The sequence below is a fragment of the Acinonyx jubatus genome, chromosome D3 (genome assembly GCF_027475565.1).
Source record: "Acinonyx jubatus isolate Ajub_Pintada_27869175 chromosome D3, VMU_Ajub_asm_v1.0, whole genome shotgun sequence".
In the NCBI taxonomy this organism is placed as follows: Eukaryota; Metazoa; Chordata; class Mammalia; order Carnivora; family Felidae; genus Acinonyx; species Acinonyx jubatus.
In genome coordinates this window covers 89889077-89904825 of record NC_069392.1, presented here as the reverse complement: position 1 = coordinate 89904825, position 15749 = coordinate 89889077, and the positions used below count along the sequence as shown (strand labels likewise).

The 15749-nt window shown below is 45.6% G+C and overlaps 1 protein-coding gene across 8 annotated transcripts in view; it reads right to left on the bottom strand.

Moving 5' to 3' along the window:
• Window positions 1-15749, bottom strand: part of ZNF236 (zinc finger protein 236) — a 105916-nt gene that overhangs the window by 36997 nt on the left and 53170 nt on the right. For all 8 annotated transcript variants that reach the window (XM_027069195.2, XM_053206052.1, XM_053206049.1 and 5 more), the window contains 6 exons: window positions 8454-8595; window positions 7334-7594; window positions 4450-4709; window positions 3204-3302; window positions 2610-2761; window positions 1050-1153 (listed from right to left, as the gene is read on the bottom strand). In XM_027069195.2, the coding sequence (XP_026924996.1) occupies window positions 1050-1153; window positions 2610-2761; window positions 3204-3302; window positions 4450-4709; window positions 7334-7594; window positions 8454-8595 (1018 nt within the window). The remainder of the gene's footprint in view (window positions 1-1049; window positions 1154-2609; window positions 2762-3203; window positions 3303-4449; window positions 4710-7333; window positions 7595-8453; window positions 8596-15749) is intronic.

The window sequence follows — 15749 nt, the reverse complement described above, 5'->3', positions numbered from 1 at the left end:
CCCACTGAATAGATCAAAGTATGAATAAACCAGAAGGAGAGTCTCAGAAGTCCTGAGGCCCATCTCTGTGTATCTCAGATACCCGAATTAGCAACCACTGCACAAATACCGTGTTGGATTTGCAAATTCGTGAAGATCTCAGGATAATATGCTCCCAAAAGTGAAAAACCTCCTGTATAAAAACACCAGTTCAAGGTACTCGAGGTTGTGTGTGAAAAACAAAACCTATGGAAATGGGAGAGTGACATTACACATTACAGCTTAATGACATTGGCAAATCTTACCCCTTTTCAAAATCCTCAATTAAGACCATTGACTTGAGATAAGATAGCTCACCATTTTTTAAGAGTAACTATAAAGTATTTTTTGTTGTTGTTAAATGGCTGTGGAAAAAATTTAAATTTAGACTTTCAAAAGTATTTTCAGCAAATAAAATTACTAAAATATTATAAAGCCAAGACTATCTCTACAAAGGCAACACTCTTATTTAATTGTATATGAGTATGTCTATCTTGTTCCCTGTGAACATTCCCATCCCGTGGAAGCTGGGCTGTGGCCTGCCCGCTCTGCAGGGCACCGCACGCGTCCCAAACAGCACACGGCCACCATAGGCACTCGGCGCACACAGCTAAGGGAACGGAAGCATGAGGAACAGGCGAATGTAAACGCAGTCTCCGCGGTCACGGTGCTCCTTGGCTGTTATATATACGGCACGCACAGAACCCTGAACAAAAAGACACCCAACAAATTGAAGTTTTTCTGAAAACGTGGTAACAGTGGCTCTCGGCAATAACAGGAAGTCACCGCACGGCAGGTGAAACGCACAGGCAGGTGGCAAACACTAACCAGCTGTAGAAATCTTAGCAAGCTAATCTCTTTGGTCTCCGATCCTTTAGTTACAATAAAATGGGATGAGAACAGAGCCCGTTCAGAGTCGTTGAGTTAAATCACAAGGCCCTGGGAAGGGTGACGCGTGCGCTGGGCGAGCGGCGGTCAGGACTGGCGTCTGCCGCCCCCCCCCCCCCCCCCCCCCCCGTGCAGACAGCTACCTGTAGGAGCGCCGGCCCTGGTCCTCCCCGGCCTCCAGGAATTCGGGGCGTGGGGTCTGCACTTCCAGTTCTTCTTGGGACGACTCTTGGATCAAACGAGTTGTCTAAAATTTAGCACAAGTATAAAGCAGACTACCTGAGTATCTATACATAAATGCAAAACAACCGACAACTAAGGATAAGATTTATAAATGCAGATTCAAAGGAGTAACGCTAAGTAGCTCCGTATAATCATCTGGCTAGGTTAACAATGAAAATCATTCAGGGGCGCCTGGGTGGCTCAGTCGATTAAGGCTTCGACTTCGGCTCAGGTCATACACATCCCATGCACGGTTCATGAGTTCGAGCCCCTCATCGGGCTCTGTGCCGACAGCCAGGAGCCTGCTTCAGATCCTGTGTCTCCCTCTCTCTCTGCCCCTCCCCCGCTCATGCTCTGTTTCTCAAAAATAAATAAACATTAAAAAATGTTTTTCAAAAAACAAAATAATCATTCATATCAATTTTAGTAAATACTTACTTATTTTCTATTAATTTGCTTTGATACAAAGGCTAGCCAAGAATGAAATTGTTGATCTTTCCATATTTTTTATAATTCTTAATGAGAGATTACTCATCTGCTCTCGTGTTACTGAAAATGAATAAACTCCCACTGCCTCGCTTGTCACAGAACCACAGGGAGAGACAGCATGTCATCCACTCCCCAGGTCCTACCCGGATGCAGCATTTGGACCACAGGCCTTCTAAGCTTTGAAGAAGTGCTCTGAATTTTCCCTGGAGGGTCCAGGTAGCTGGAGAAGCTACCCACGGTGGCTCCGGCTGTTTTCAACAGCGGCTTTCACAGAAAGCGAACCATTCATTGGCCGGTCATTTCCTTCACTATTGAAAAATTTCCAAACATGGAAAAAAATCAAAAGCAAAACAAAACTTTAAATGTCTCCAATGAGACGGAGTAAAACTTTTCTTTTTAACTTTTTTTATGTTTATTTATTTTTGAGAGAGGGACAGGGCGTGAGTGGGGGAGGGACAGAGAGAGAGGGAGACACAGAATCCGAAGCAGCTCCAGGCTCTGTGCTATCGGCACAGAGCCCGACGCAGGGCTCGAACCCACAAACTGTGAGATCATGACCTGAGCCGAGGCCGGACGCTCAACCGACTGAGCCACCCAGGTGCCCCAGACTGAGTAAAACTTTTAAATGATGTATTCAGATATTTATTTTTAGGACATCAGCATCCCTTGAATTTCCATTCTGAGATGTAAGATTCCGCAAATAAAAACACATAGCTTGTCACTAACGCAACATGACATCCTTCACGTTATTACACGTTACTGACTTCCCTGAGTTCTAAGAAGTTTTGTAAAATCCCACGTCACGGGACAGAAATCTCTCAGCCAAGTTTAAATGTTTTCAAAGAGAAGACGCTCATGCTGAATGTTTCGGCGTCACAGGCGACGCGACACTGTCGGTATGAGACGTCAGCGTGCCCTCCTAAGTGAGCGACGTCCACGAGGTTACAGGGAAGCCTGAAGGCGCCGGCGCCGGGCACACCACGCACACTCACCACGTTCATGGCGTCAGAGCCGGGCACGGGGAGCAGGCTCTGCTGGTGGAAGCTGGCGGACAGGGCCTGAGACTCCAGCGTGCTCGAGTCCTGCAGCTGCTGGACGGGCGCGAACGCGGTCTGCTGACCGTACGGATCCGTCACGGGGAAGCCTGAAACAAATCAGAAAACACGAGTCCTACAAAAGATGCTCCGGTCACACACAAAGAAGGTAAAAAGAAAAAAAACAAAAAGTCAGTTTTACAAATAAAGATGTTTAAAGGGACATTTCTACCTTCTGAACTAGAATGAGGATTAGCCGACATCGGCAGGCTCTGAGAACAGGTGCTGCGTCCAGCACACGAGCCGTCTACGCAGCCACCCCAGAGTCCCCTTCTACTCAGTCACCACTGCTCGGCTACAAACCACGTGCAGAATGGTCACTAAGGTGCCTTCCAGACGACTGAGTGGCCACACACACACACACACACACACACACACACACACGATCCATGCAGAAAGTTATCGGTGTGAAATCATAAACTTCGGAAGGGCCTTAAAACGAACACCGAAGGCTGCTATGAAGACAACCCAACCCGGGTGCAGCTCACTGACCCTGCGACAAGCCAGCCGGCTCGAAGGACTGTGCTGGAGCCCGTTCCTCAAACTGGTCCACGGGCCCTGGCAGGGCGGGCGGCGGGGCCACGAACCCATCTGAGGTAGACATGCAAACACAAGGGGCAAGTTGTAAACTCTGAAGTCATTTCAGATCTACCAATCCGTCCAAAATGATACGTTAGTGAGTTCTCAAAAATGAGCCTCCTTCTTTTGGAAAGACAGTAGGAAGTACATATACCTGTATAAATATATACACAACATAAAATACACGACAGATAGATACTATAGTTGAGGCATTACCTTTGTACTTCCAGAATGTCACTTCACAGTTTACCCTAAAACTTAGACGTTCTTCTACAGGGAAAATATCCTAAATGCAATTACATTCAATGACTATTTAAAACCTTTTCAGGGGCCCTGGGTGGCTCAGTCGGTTAAGCATCCGATTCTTCGTTTCGGCTCAGGTCAGGATCTCACAGTTCGTGAGTTCGAGCCCCACGCTGGGCTCTGCAGAAGCAGCACAGAGTCTGCTTGGGATTCTCTCTCCCTCTCTCTCTGCCCCTCCCCTACTTGCGCTGTCTCTGTCTCTCTCAAAATAAATAAATAAACTTAAAAAAATTACATTTAAAAAAATATATATATTTTTGGATGGGCATTGTTCCAGGAAACCCAGAGGATAAAAAGCACAAAATCGTGCTCACAGACAAAATACGTCCGGGAGCCCCGTAACACGGAACAGTAACCTGGCCAGCAAACTGTCTGTTAGGCTCGTGAAAGACAAGGAAACTGTGCCAGACACGAACCAACCACGTCACCGAGCTCACTGTCTACAGCTAAGCTGACATCTGTTTGCAGCAAGACCCTGCTGATGAAGAAAGCAACCCGCTGGGTCCGGGGCCTACCCGCTTGCGGATGCGTGACAATTCACAGAGCCATACCATTCCGTGAGACAGATGCTCAGGGCGCCATTACACAATGCTAGAGGTCACAAAGATGTACACTTCCTGAGCACGCAGGCCCTTCTCGACACACGAAGGGCTAAAAGTGCCTACAAGAGGAGTGTGTGTGAAGGGTCCTATCTCTGGAATTCGGGATCCCAGCAGACCCTCTCAGGCTCGCACACGGCACAAACTGGGATCCGAAAACTCAGAGATCAGAGACCCCAACCCAGACTGGAGGGAGCGTGAACGGCTGCAAAAACCGTACGGGTGACTGTAAACGTTAGGACTTCTGGAATATTTGCCTTCGTCCGCTTCCAGAGGCTGGTGTGTCAACGGCTGGCCAAGCCCCGCGTCCTCCGTGCGCACGACCTGCTGTGGCTCCAGGTCTAGCATGGCCTCGGGGTTGGCGGTGTCCGCGGCCGCCCGCCGCAGCTCGTCACTCTCGATGTCCACCTGCACGTGCGTCGGGGCGTGCACGCTCTGCTGGTCCCCGGTGCTGTCGTCCAGGGGGGCGGCTGGCTGATGCTGCTGGTGCTGCTGGAGCTGCTGGGCGAGCTCGTACCTTCAGAACAGCAACGAGAGGCCGCGCGGTCAGGGGCCGCCGAGAACCGCTGGCGCGAAGGACCGCTGTGCGGTCGGTCACTTACTAACAACATTTAAAAGAATGACTTCATCTTGAAGCCATGGCGGCAATCCAGCTCAAATTAAACACTAGTAAGAGTTCCGGAGAAAAAAAATCACGTTCCCCGGACTCTAAGTGCTTTCACAGATTATAGGGATATGAAGGCAGCAAAGAGGAGAGAGCAGAACACGCACCAGAATAGGTAACGTCTTAAAAAAGAGTTTAAAAGATACCATACGTTTCACAGTAAAACTGTCCTAGTGCAGACTCTGCAAGGAGTTCAAGTATTCAGGAAAAGAACCGAACGAAACAAGATAGCACCTTTACGGACAGATTTCAGTATCATAAACAAATGCGGGGTACAGAAGAGGGCCCGAGTGCCGTGGCCTGCTGGCCCCACAGTCTGGGGACACAGACATCTTCCAGGGACCCATGCGTGACACGGCACGGACTATGAGGTATGTACGTGGCTGCTCTGTATTTCTGCAGAACCCGTATTCACGTTAGTACTGCTTTTACGTACTGTAAGTATACCCGGTACGTTTCCACCAAGGTCAACAATTTGCTTTCAAAGATAGAAATGAATAAGGCATTCAGTGAGTGGATCAAAGAACGTAAAATCCCAGCTGAAACGATTACCTGGCTAACAGGTGGACAACATCTAGGACAAGAACAGTCTGCTCCCCTCTAAGACGCCAGGGTCACACCCACATACACTCCACCATCTGCCTGGTTCCAGAATCGCATGAATCCGCCTCCTGGGAATTCCATTCTTAGCTCCAAACAAACTCTACCTGCTTCATTTTCTAATATCAAAACCAGTCACTTCTAAACTACTTTCACTGAGAAGGGGAAACAAAATGTAATAAGACAGATAAGTATGAAATATGCACGGTCACAGCGTTACACCGCCGGGGACTGTGGGGAGCCCGTGACGGTCACGTATGGCTCTGCCGTCACTCCCCAGAGGACGGAAGTGCATCTTGTATGTAACTTCTGCACCTTTGCTACTTTCTATACTTTTGCCTTTTACACTTACTTCTAAAATAACTGTGTATGGCGTTTTAGGAATTCCCACCACTTCAAACAAAGGGATGAAACACCGGAGCTACGGGCTGCCTGCAGGTGGGTTCAGACACATCCAGTCTGTAAGACGACACCCAGTTCTGCCCCACGACAGACCTACCAGTCTCCAGGCTGTCACCTCAAAGTCACACATTCATCTCAAGTAACTGTGGCAGGTGTCCCCCAGCATAACCCGTGACAAGCAGTGGCCGATACGACACTCCACCTAAGAGAAGTGACCCAGCTAAAAACAGCTGACCTACTTCCCAGAAATTCTACTACTGGCCGTCGAGTCCATAAACAAGGCCTCGGACGTGGACCCCCACGCTACTGTGGCAAGTGCACAGACTTGAAAAGGCCTGAGTTCTCGACGGAGAAAAAGTATTATCCGCCTGCCCCCAGGCCAGGTCGAACCCAAGCTCTACCCTGTTAGCACACGCTGCTCCCAGGCACGCCCGCACAGCAGCCAGGGAGCACAGAGCCCTGAACCTCCGTGGCCACCAGTCCCCCAGTCCAAATGCACACAAAGCACATCATTTACTCCCTAAAAGGAGGAAAATATAAACCGGACATAAGATTGGTCGACACCAGCACCATCACGTGCCCTAGGATGGTCTCAAGAAGCAGCGAAACCTCGCAGCTAAGTGATAACTGGGCCAAAATCAAACACCATTCTTCCTTGTCCTACGTGCTGAGGCATCCAGAGGGCTAATACCAAACAACTACCTCTCCCAAGTAGCTTATCCTAACACGTGGGGTTTGGCCTTGTTGATAGCATCAGGCAGAGATATCTGGGTTAAAATACTGCCTGAAGAGGAAATACTCGGGAGCAGAAGCTTTCATGTTCTCTTCCGGCAGACCTAGCGACTCTTCCTGTCACAGTATCCCGGGATGTGGTGACCTTGTGCAGCCTTCCCAGTACAACACAGAATACTGTGCCTTCACAGAAATCCCAGTGAATGAGCTCCAGACACAGCCAGAAATGCACCGGTGCGAGGGCTTCTTGGGTCACCTCCATCTGGAGATGAGAGAGTCCTCGAATCAGATACAAACGTCGGCGAGCTTGAATGACGGGTTTGTGTGATCGCTAAAACACACGTTCATTTCAAGTCAACAACACAGAGCGATGCGCGTTCGGAGACACTAACGATGTGCCGGGAAATCACAGAGCGAGTGACTACCACTGTCTTTTTTGCCCTCTTCACCACCTGATTGTACCAGGCACAGTCTACCCCGCACTTGGGCGACTGCTGACTGCTCGGAGAGAATTTACAGAGCCTTTAGCCCAACAGACACCACTTCGATATTACATTAAAAACAAAAGAGTGAATGTTTTGAGCGTGTGGCTCTTAGACGATGACATAAAAGTTCATCTAGTCCATACACCTCAGCTAGAAGTAATAAAACAAGAAACAAAGACCATTATTTCTCAAAACCACTCTGCACCCCCATCTGGGAATTACACATAACTAAAAAAGGACCATCAGAATTACACCTACCTATGGGTTTTCATGTGCTTTTTGCAATTTAGCGAGGTCTTAAACGTTTTCTGGCAATAGGGACACATATAGGGACGAAGGTCATTGTGGATACCCATGTGTCGCCGTAGGCTACCGCCAGTAGTGAAAGCCCCGTTACATATCAGACACTTGAAAGACTTGACTCCAGTGTGCGTGCGGACGTGTGCTTTGAGCACTCCCGCAGAAACAAAGCCTCTTCCACACTGAGAACATTTAAAAGGCTTTTCACCTGTATGTGATCTAAAAAGAATAAAAATGTTAGTGAATGAGCGTCTTACAACGTTACAATGCTTCGTACGTTAGACTAGAGCACACGTGTCCACCGTTTCACTGAGCACCACGGCGGCGGAAGGCTGGACATTCTACCAGCGAGAGCGCCGGAGATTCAGAGCTCGAGGGACTTGCCTGAGCCACACAGCGGCGCACGGCGGAGACAAAGGTCTATGGCAAGTCTGCCTCGAAGTTCTCAACGTTTTCATGACATTTCACCATCTCTCGCGACCAAGTCTCTGCTTTCTTTTCACTGTTGCTAGCACCAAGCATTCATCTAAATTCTGATGAATGAATCTGGAAAACCGTTACAGTACCTCACTGTAACTCAACAAACCCAGTACTTGTTTGACACGTCCTAGAAATTGCAAATGCTGACATATAATAGTGCAAATAAAATGCGGTGACAATTTCTGGGTAGAATAGTCTAGTCAAAACACTAATGAATGAACATATCAGTCACCGGGGGTGCCTGGGTGGCTCACTTGGTTAAGCGTCGGTCGGCCTTCAGTTCAGGTCATGATCTCACGGTTCGTGAGTTCGAGCCCCGCATCGGACTCTGCACTGACAACTCAGAGCCTGGAGCCTGCTTCGGATTTTGTGTCTCCCTCTCTCTCTCTCCCCCACTCATGCTGACACTCTCTCTCAAAAATAAATAAACATAAAAATATATATATATCAGTCACCAATAAATACTGTGGGGTCAAATGTGACATTTTCGAATCCCAAAAACAAACACTACCCGTCCTTACTATTTCTACAAGCTACCCGCTCACCGAATCACTGCAATTAAGCTACATCTCCCATTTCTGGGTGGACATCACCTTACCTGATGTGCTGTTTAAGGTGGCAAGACTTTTTATATGCACGATGACAGTAAAAACACTTGTACGGTCTGTCTGCTTCGTTTACAAAATTGTTATTAAAATAACTTTGAAAAAACTGGTTTCTTGGAATGGGCTGGATAAGACCTACAAACCAAAAGAAAATCAGGAATAATTCACTGTTAATGCTACTAAAAAAGTTAAATGTCAAAAGGCATCTGTTTTCCCCAAAAGATGAAAATTTGGAGGAGTTAAGATCTAGATTTCCAGTGTTGCAGCTAAATGCTATTTTAATTGTGTTAGAAACTGGCTATTTTAAAAAACTGGGAAACACTTATAAAGTTAACGTAAGACAGGTATTTTCCAACACAAGGAATATACGTACATTGCAGTTCCTTCCTCTGGTTCTAGAGCCAATTTTTAATGCATTCCTACATTTGCTGGCATGGAATCAAAATAACCGTACCCAAACTGTAGGTTAACCAGGACTCTGAATCCCTTATTTGTTCGGTATAAAGACTGTACCCCAAGGACGACAATAAACGCAAAACACAAATGACTCTAACGTGATCTTCTGTTCTAAAAAAAAAAGTCTATTTTTATAGAAATGCTATTAAAGGGTTGTCTGTGAATAGGAAAACTGGTAACTGAAGTATTCCAGGTTTTACCGACTTTCAATAAATAAAGAACCCCCTTAGGTTGACTGTGAAACTTAGGTCTTGATCAAGCCATTGAGCTAAGTACGCAATTCAGGACAAACACGCATTTGAGCCTTTTCGATCGCTTCCTATTTACCTGGAACGTTAAGAGGGAGACCTCACCGTCGCTCTGCCCAGGCGCCCCCTCCTGCCCCATGGCCACACGGCTGCCGGTCAGGATCCTGGGCCACTAACTCCCGTGTGAGGATTCTTGGCAGGCACCTCTCAGGACACCGTGGCTTTCCTGGACACTCCAGACCACAGCTCAGTTCTCTGCCCTAAAACCTACTTCTCCCTCCCAACTCTCCTTGTTGCACGTGAACGACAATCCCCCCAGTCACATGGGGCCAGGAGTTCAGAATTTTTGAGAACTCCCTCCCCGGTCTCGTTCGGTCCTTTGCCGTCCTGGGGGCCCTACGTCCCCATGGCCTCAGAGACCTATTTCCCCTTCTTCATTCCTGCTGCCGCCAATCTCAGACAGCGGAGGAAAAAGCAAAGCTGGGGAGGATTCAGAGGCTCAGCAAGTCACGTCATTCCCATATCAGACTCAGGAAAGGGACCTGTACCTCCTGATGCCTGCACCAGAAGCCCACCTGTTTTTCAAAGAGGACTCGGCACCCTCCCTGTGACCTGTGTTTAATCGACACAGCACAAACCTAAAACTGCCCAAACTTGTCCCAGTTCACGAGTGTTTGGGACCAGCAGAGCCGTATCAGTGCCATTCAGAGTCACTCTCTCTCTCTCTGGAAGCTGCAACGCTGTTCCACGCTCCCCGGCTTTGTCCTGGGGACTCGGCTCCCGCTCAAAACAGCTGGAGTCGCCTCCCCCAGGACCCACAGACCGAATCCCACGGAGACATATGCCGCGACGACGCGTCCATCAAATCGCGGTTCTGCTCAACCTTCTCCGGTCCCCAACAGAAAGACCCTGTTACTGAAGAACACGACGTGCTCACAGGCCTTCCGTGGCTTGCTACCGAGTTCTGGATCAGCACCGCTCGGCGTGTCTTCCGCCCGCTGGCGCTGGCAGCTCCACCCGGCCGCCCACCCTCCCTCCAGTCCCTCTGGCTCACTCTCCCGGTCTCTTTCCCCCCCTCCACTGGCTGCAGCGGAAGCCCAGGACCTGTGCCATGGTCACGGACATAGCCCCGAGCCCGTGACAGTCACCTGCCAAGGAGGACAGGGATCGTGACCAAAGAAATTAATGCTCCCGCCCGCAGTGTCGAGAAAACCAGGGACTGCAGGAAAGAAGCACACACACAAATCCAAACCAAGATCGTACAAGCCCCACCCCAGCCACCTACCTCTGCAGGAACCCCTCAGCCCCCCGTGGTTCCCCACCCAACCCTCTCCTGGGGCTCCTGGAACCTATGTCCTCCACCGTAAACGACTTCACACAATATTTAGTGCCTCATTTCTTTTCCATGACAATGAGCCTACCGTCAAGAGTGAGTCCCCTGAAGCCGACACCCTCACTCCTAGTGACTGCTGCTTCTCTGACGAGGAGCCCTCGCCCTGAGCCCTGGCCCTGTGCTGCCTCCTGGTCTGCCATCATTCCTTCCCGACCTGCCTGCGACTCCATGAGCAGAGTCTTGTATCCAACCCCTCGCTGATGCGCTCCTGTGTACTCTGCAAGTCCTCTGGCCCCCTCTCCGGTAATTAGGAAGCTCGTTAAGAGAAAAGTGAAAGAATCCACTCTCAGAGGTAATCATAATTAACAGCGTGTGTTCTAACAAAAAGGTCTGTTATATACAAACGCAAGTGGGATCGGCCATACACCCTGTTCTGGTTATACTTCAACTCCATATTTGCCACCTTTCCAGGTCAGTACCTAGAACATCCTCATCATCCTCTGCAAGGAACTCCCCTGGGTCAATGTGTCCAGTGCATATCACACACTTTTGGTGAGTATCTCTATTGCCCTAACTGTATACCGTCGCAGTGCTGCAAGGAACAATCCAGTCTATACAACTCTTTGCCTTAGTCATTTCCCCAACACGCACGGAATGACAACCTCTGGGGTGGTGTCCAGGCACATGTATTGAGAAACAGACCCCTAAATGATCCTGAGTCCTTTGCAAGTGTGTGGGGGGAGGGGGCTCCCTACTGTGAGCTATTAAGGCAGTAAAATTATAGGCCTCATTTTTTAGATGCTTTTTCACCTATAATTTTACAAACATAAACTCCTGTTACAAAGTTAGACTAATTATAAGGTCTCAATCTTCGAAAAAAAAAATTAAGGGAGAATTAAACATACATAAATTTCCTATATATATACACACATATACACATATATACATATGTTAAGTAAACTACTCTTCTCAAAGAAAGGCACGAATAAATTCTAGTTGATTAACGTGTCTCAAAAACAAACTGGACATGTGCTTAAAACTCCTAAAATTCCTCCTGTAGTAACAGGAGAAAAAGTTTTATCTTGCTACAGTATTTCAGGAAATCCATTTAAGCCTTAGAAGAGCTTTCACACGTTATAAACAGTAAGAGAATGCAAATACTGCAACATGATGACAAACATAACATTATTATAGATAATGCACACCATATAAAATGAACTTGATATTTGAGGTGAGACGAATGTGTTTTAAAAAGCAAGATAAATGCTCTCATATCAATATAATTAAAACATGAAGATAAACTTGGAAGATCAATCATTACACCCCTGAGGTTTAAAATAAAAGATAACCATGGGGTGCCTGGGTGGCTCAGTCGGTTAAGCGTCCGAGTCGTGATTTTGGCTCAGGGCGTGATCTCACGATTCACGGGATCGAGCCCCAGCATCGGACACTGCACGGACGGTGCAGAGTCTGCTTGGGATTCTCTCTCTCCCTCTCTTTGCCCTTCCCCACTTGGGGGCTCGCTCTCTCAGAATAAACTTAATAAAAAAATAAATTAAATAAAAGATAACCAAAGCCCGGCTCCCTTTCAAAGAAAAGGTATTTCAAACATCTGTGCTACACAAAATGAAAAAATGGGGACATTACACTTATACACACACATACACGTCGTCACGTATGGGGAAAAACAGTGACTTCTAAAAAAATAGACGTATCTCTGAGTTGAAAACGGAGAAGAAACTATAGACCAGAATCGCTTTTCCTTTTTTCTTTCCCCCTAGCTTTATTGAGAAGCTGAGACGTAAAAGGCACACATCGCCACAGAGGAAGGCAGACGGCGGGATGGTCTGACCCGTATTGTGACGTGGTCACTGCGGTGGGCTCGGCTAACACCCATCCTCTCATAAAGATACAACAAAAGGGAAAGAAAGGAAAAAAGAAAACAGTTCTACCTGTGATGAGAGCTCTCAGGACCTACTCTTCACAACCGTCCTGCACATCACACGGCAGCGCCAGCTGTAGTCACCACGGCGGCCTTCTCATCGCTGTTGTGTATTTATCTCACAGCTGGAAGTGTGTGCCTTTTGACCCCCTCCCCCCAACGCTCCCTGTCCCCCACTCCCCTCTTCTGATAAACACTAGTCTGACCTCTTGTTCTATGCATCTGTTTTTGTTTTTTCTGCCTTTTGGATTCCACACATAAGTAAGATCATATGGTATTTGTCTTTCTCAGACTTGTCTCACTTAGCAAAAAAATGCCTTCAAGGTCTGTGCACGTTGCCACAAATGGTAGGATTTCCCCATCGTTTATGTCTGAATGATATTCCATAATGTTTTTACCCATCTGTCCATCAGTGGACACTTAGGCTGTTCTCATCTCTTGGCTACTGAAGACACTTCTGCTGTGGACATGGGGGTGTGGCTATCTTTTTGAGTTAGTGTTTTCGTTTCCTTTGGAGATGGACGCAGAAGTAGAACTACTGGATCATATGGCAGCTCTGTTCTTAATTTTCTGAGGATCCTCTTACTGTTTTCCATAGCAGTTGTACCCATTAACAGTCCCACCAACAGCGCACAAAGTCTGCCTTTTCTCCACATCCATACCAGCATCTGTTGTCCCACAGGCATAGTTCACTGTGGTTTTACTTTGCATATCCTAATGACTAGCGATGTTGAGCATCTTTTCACGTAACCGCCAGCCTTCTGACTATCTTCTTTGGAGAAAAGTCTATTCAGGTCCGTTACCCACTTTTTAAAATTTTCTTTAGATTTATTTACTTATTTATCATTTTGCCATTCAGTTAGGAGTTCTCTGTGTATCTTGGATATTAACATTTTATCAGATACACTGATTGCAAACTTTTTTTTTTTTTTTGCATTCCATAGGCTATCTTTTCACTTTACTGATGGTTTCTTTTGCTGTACAGAAACTTTTTAGTTTGATGTGGTCCCACTTACTTTTTATTTTGCTGCTTGTGCTTTAGGCATCATATCCAAAACATCATTACCAAGACCCACATCAAGGAGCTTCGTTCCTAGGTTTTATTCTAGAACTTTTATGGTTTCAAGTATTACATTTATGTATTTAACCCATTTTCAGTTAATTTCTGTATGTAATATAAGATAAAGGTCTAGTTTCATTCTTTTCCATGTGAATATGCAGTTATCCCAGCACATTTATTGAAGAGAGCATCTTTTCTCCATTGAGTGTTCTTGGCTCCCTTGTCAAGTATCAGTTAACCACATACACTTGGATTTGTGTCTGGGCCCTCGATTTTATTCTATTGGTCTACTGGTTTTTATGCCAGTACCACACTATAACCGTGACTACAGCTTTACAGTATAACTTGAAATCAGGAAGTGTGATGTCTTCTGCTTTGTTCGTCTTTCTCATGATTTCCATGGCTAATCAGGTCCTTTGTGGTTCCTTACCAATTCTTCTACTTCCATAAAAAAACACCATTAGAATCTTGACAGGATTGCACTGAATCCATAGATGGTTTTGGTAGTATTGGCACTTTAACAATATTAATTCTTCCAATCCATGGAACACTTTTCTATTTATTTGTGTCTTCTTCAACTTCTTTCATCAGTGTCTTGTAGTTTTCAGAGTAGAGACCTTTTACCTCCTTGGTTAAATTTATTCCTAAGTATTTTACTGTTTTTGATGCTATTGATCGAACTAGGACTTCCAATACTCTGTTGAATAAGAGCAGTGAGAATGGGCACCCTTGTCTTGTTTTGATCTTAGAGAAAAAGACTTCAACCTTTTACCATTTAGTATATTGTTAGCTGTAGTCTTGTAGCCTTTATTACATTGAGTTATGTTCCTTCTACTCCTATTATGTTAAAATTCTTTATCATGAATGGATGCTGAATTTTTTCAGATGCTTTTTCTGTGTCTACTGGAATCATATGACTATTTTCTTTTATTCTATTAATGTAACATATCACACTGATTAATTTGCATATGTTGAACCATCCTTGCATCACTGTGATAAATCGCACTTAATCGTGGTAAATAATTCTTTTAATGTGCCGCTGAATTTGGTTTAGCAGTATTGTATTGAGAATTTTTACATTTATATTAATTAGGGATACTGGGTAGTTTTCTTTTCTAGTAGTGTCCTTTTCTGCTTTTGGTGTAAGGATAATGTTGGCCTTGTAAAATGAGTTTGGGGAATGTCCTTCCTCTTTGATTTTTTGGAACAGTTTGAGAAGGGTTGGTATTAATTGTTCTTTAAATGTTCGGTAAAATTCACCAGTGAAACCATCTGGTCCTGGGCTTTTTATATTGAGAGACTTCTGATTATTAATTCAACGTCCTTACTAGTCATTGGTCTATTCAGACTTCCTACTTCTTCCTGATTCAGTCTTGGTAAGTTGTAGATTTCTAAGAATTACTCTATTTCTTCTAGATTGTCCAGTTGGTTGGCATTTAATTGTTCATGGTAGCCTCTTCGGATCCTTTGTATTTCTGTGGTATCAGTTGTAATGTTTTCCTTTCCATTTATAATTTTGTTGATTTGGATGCTCTCATTCTACCTTTGTTAGTCTAGAAAAGGTTTTCTCAATTTTGTTTACCTTTTCAAAGAACCAACTCTTAGTTTCATTAATATGTTCTATCGTTTTATGTTCTCTCTTTACTTCTGCTCTAATCTTTACTACTCTTTCCCTTCTGTTAACTTTGGGCTCAGTTTGTTGTTCTTTTTCTAGTTCCTTAAGGTGTAGGATCCTTAAGGTGTTGTTTATTTGGGATTTTTGTTGCTTCTTAATTTGGTGTTTACTGCTATGAATTTCCCTCTAAGAGCTGCTTTTGCTGCATCCTATTAATTCTGGTACATTGTGTTTCCATATTCACTTGTCTTAAGAGACTCTTTTTATTTCCTCCTTAGTTTCTTCTTTGATCCACTGGTTGTTCAGGAGAGTATTTCCATGTGTCTGTGAATTTTCCAGTTTCCCTCACTGATTTCTAGATTCACACCACTGCGATCACAGAAGATACCTGGTATGATTTCAATCTTCTTGAATTTGCTAAGGCTTTTTTTTTGTGGCCTAACGTATGGTCTACCCTAGAAAATGTCTGATGTGTGCTTGAGAAGAATGGGTATTCTGCTGTTGTTGGTTAGAATGTTCTGTATTTGCCTGTTAGGTCCATTTGGTGTGTAGTGCTGTTCAAATGTGCTGTTTCCTTATTGATTCTCCATCTGAATGATCTGTTCATTGTTGAGAGTGGAGTACTGAAGTCCTCA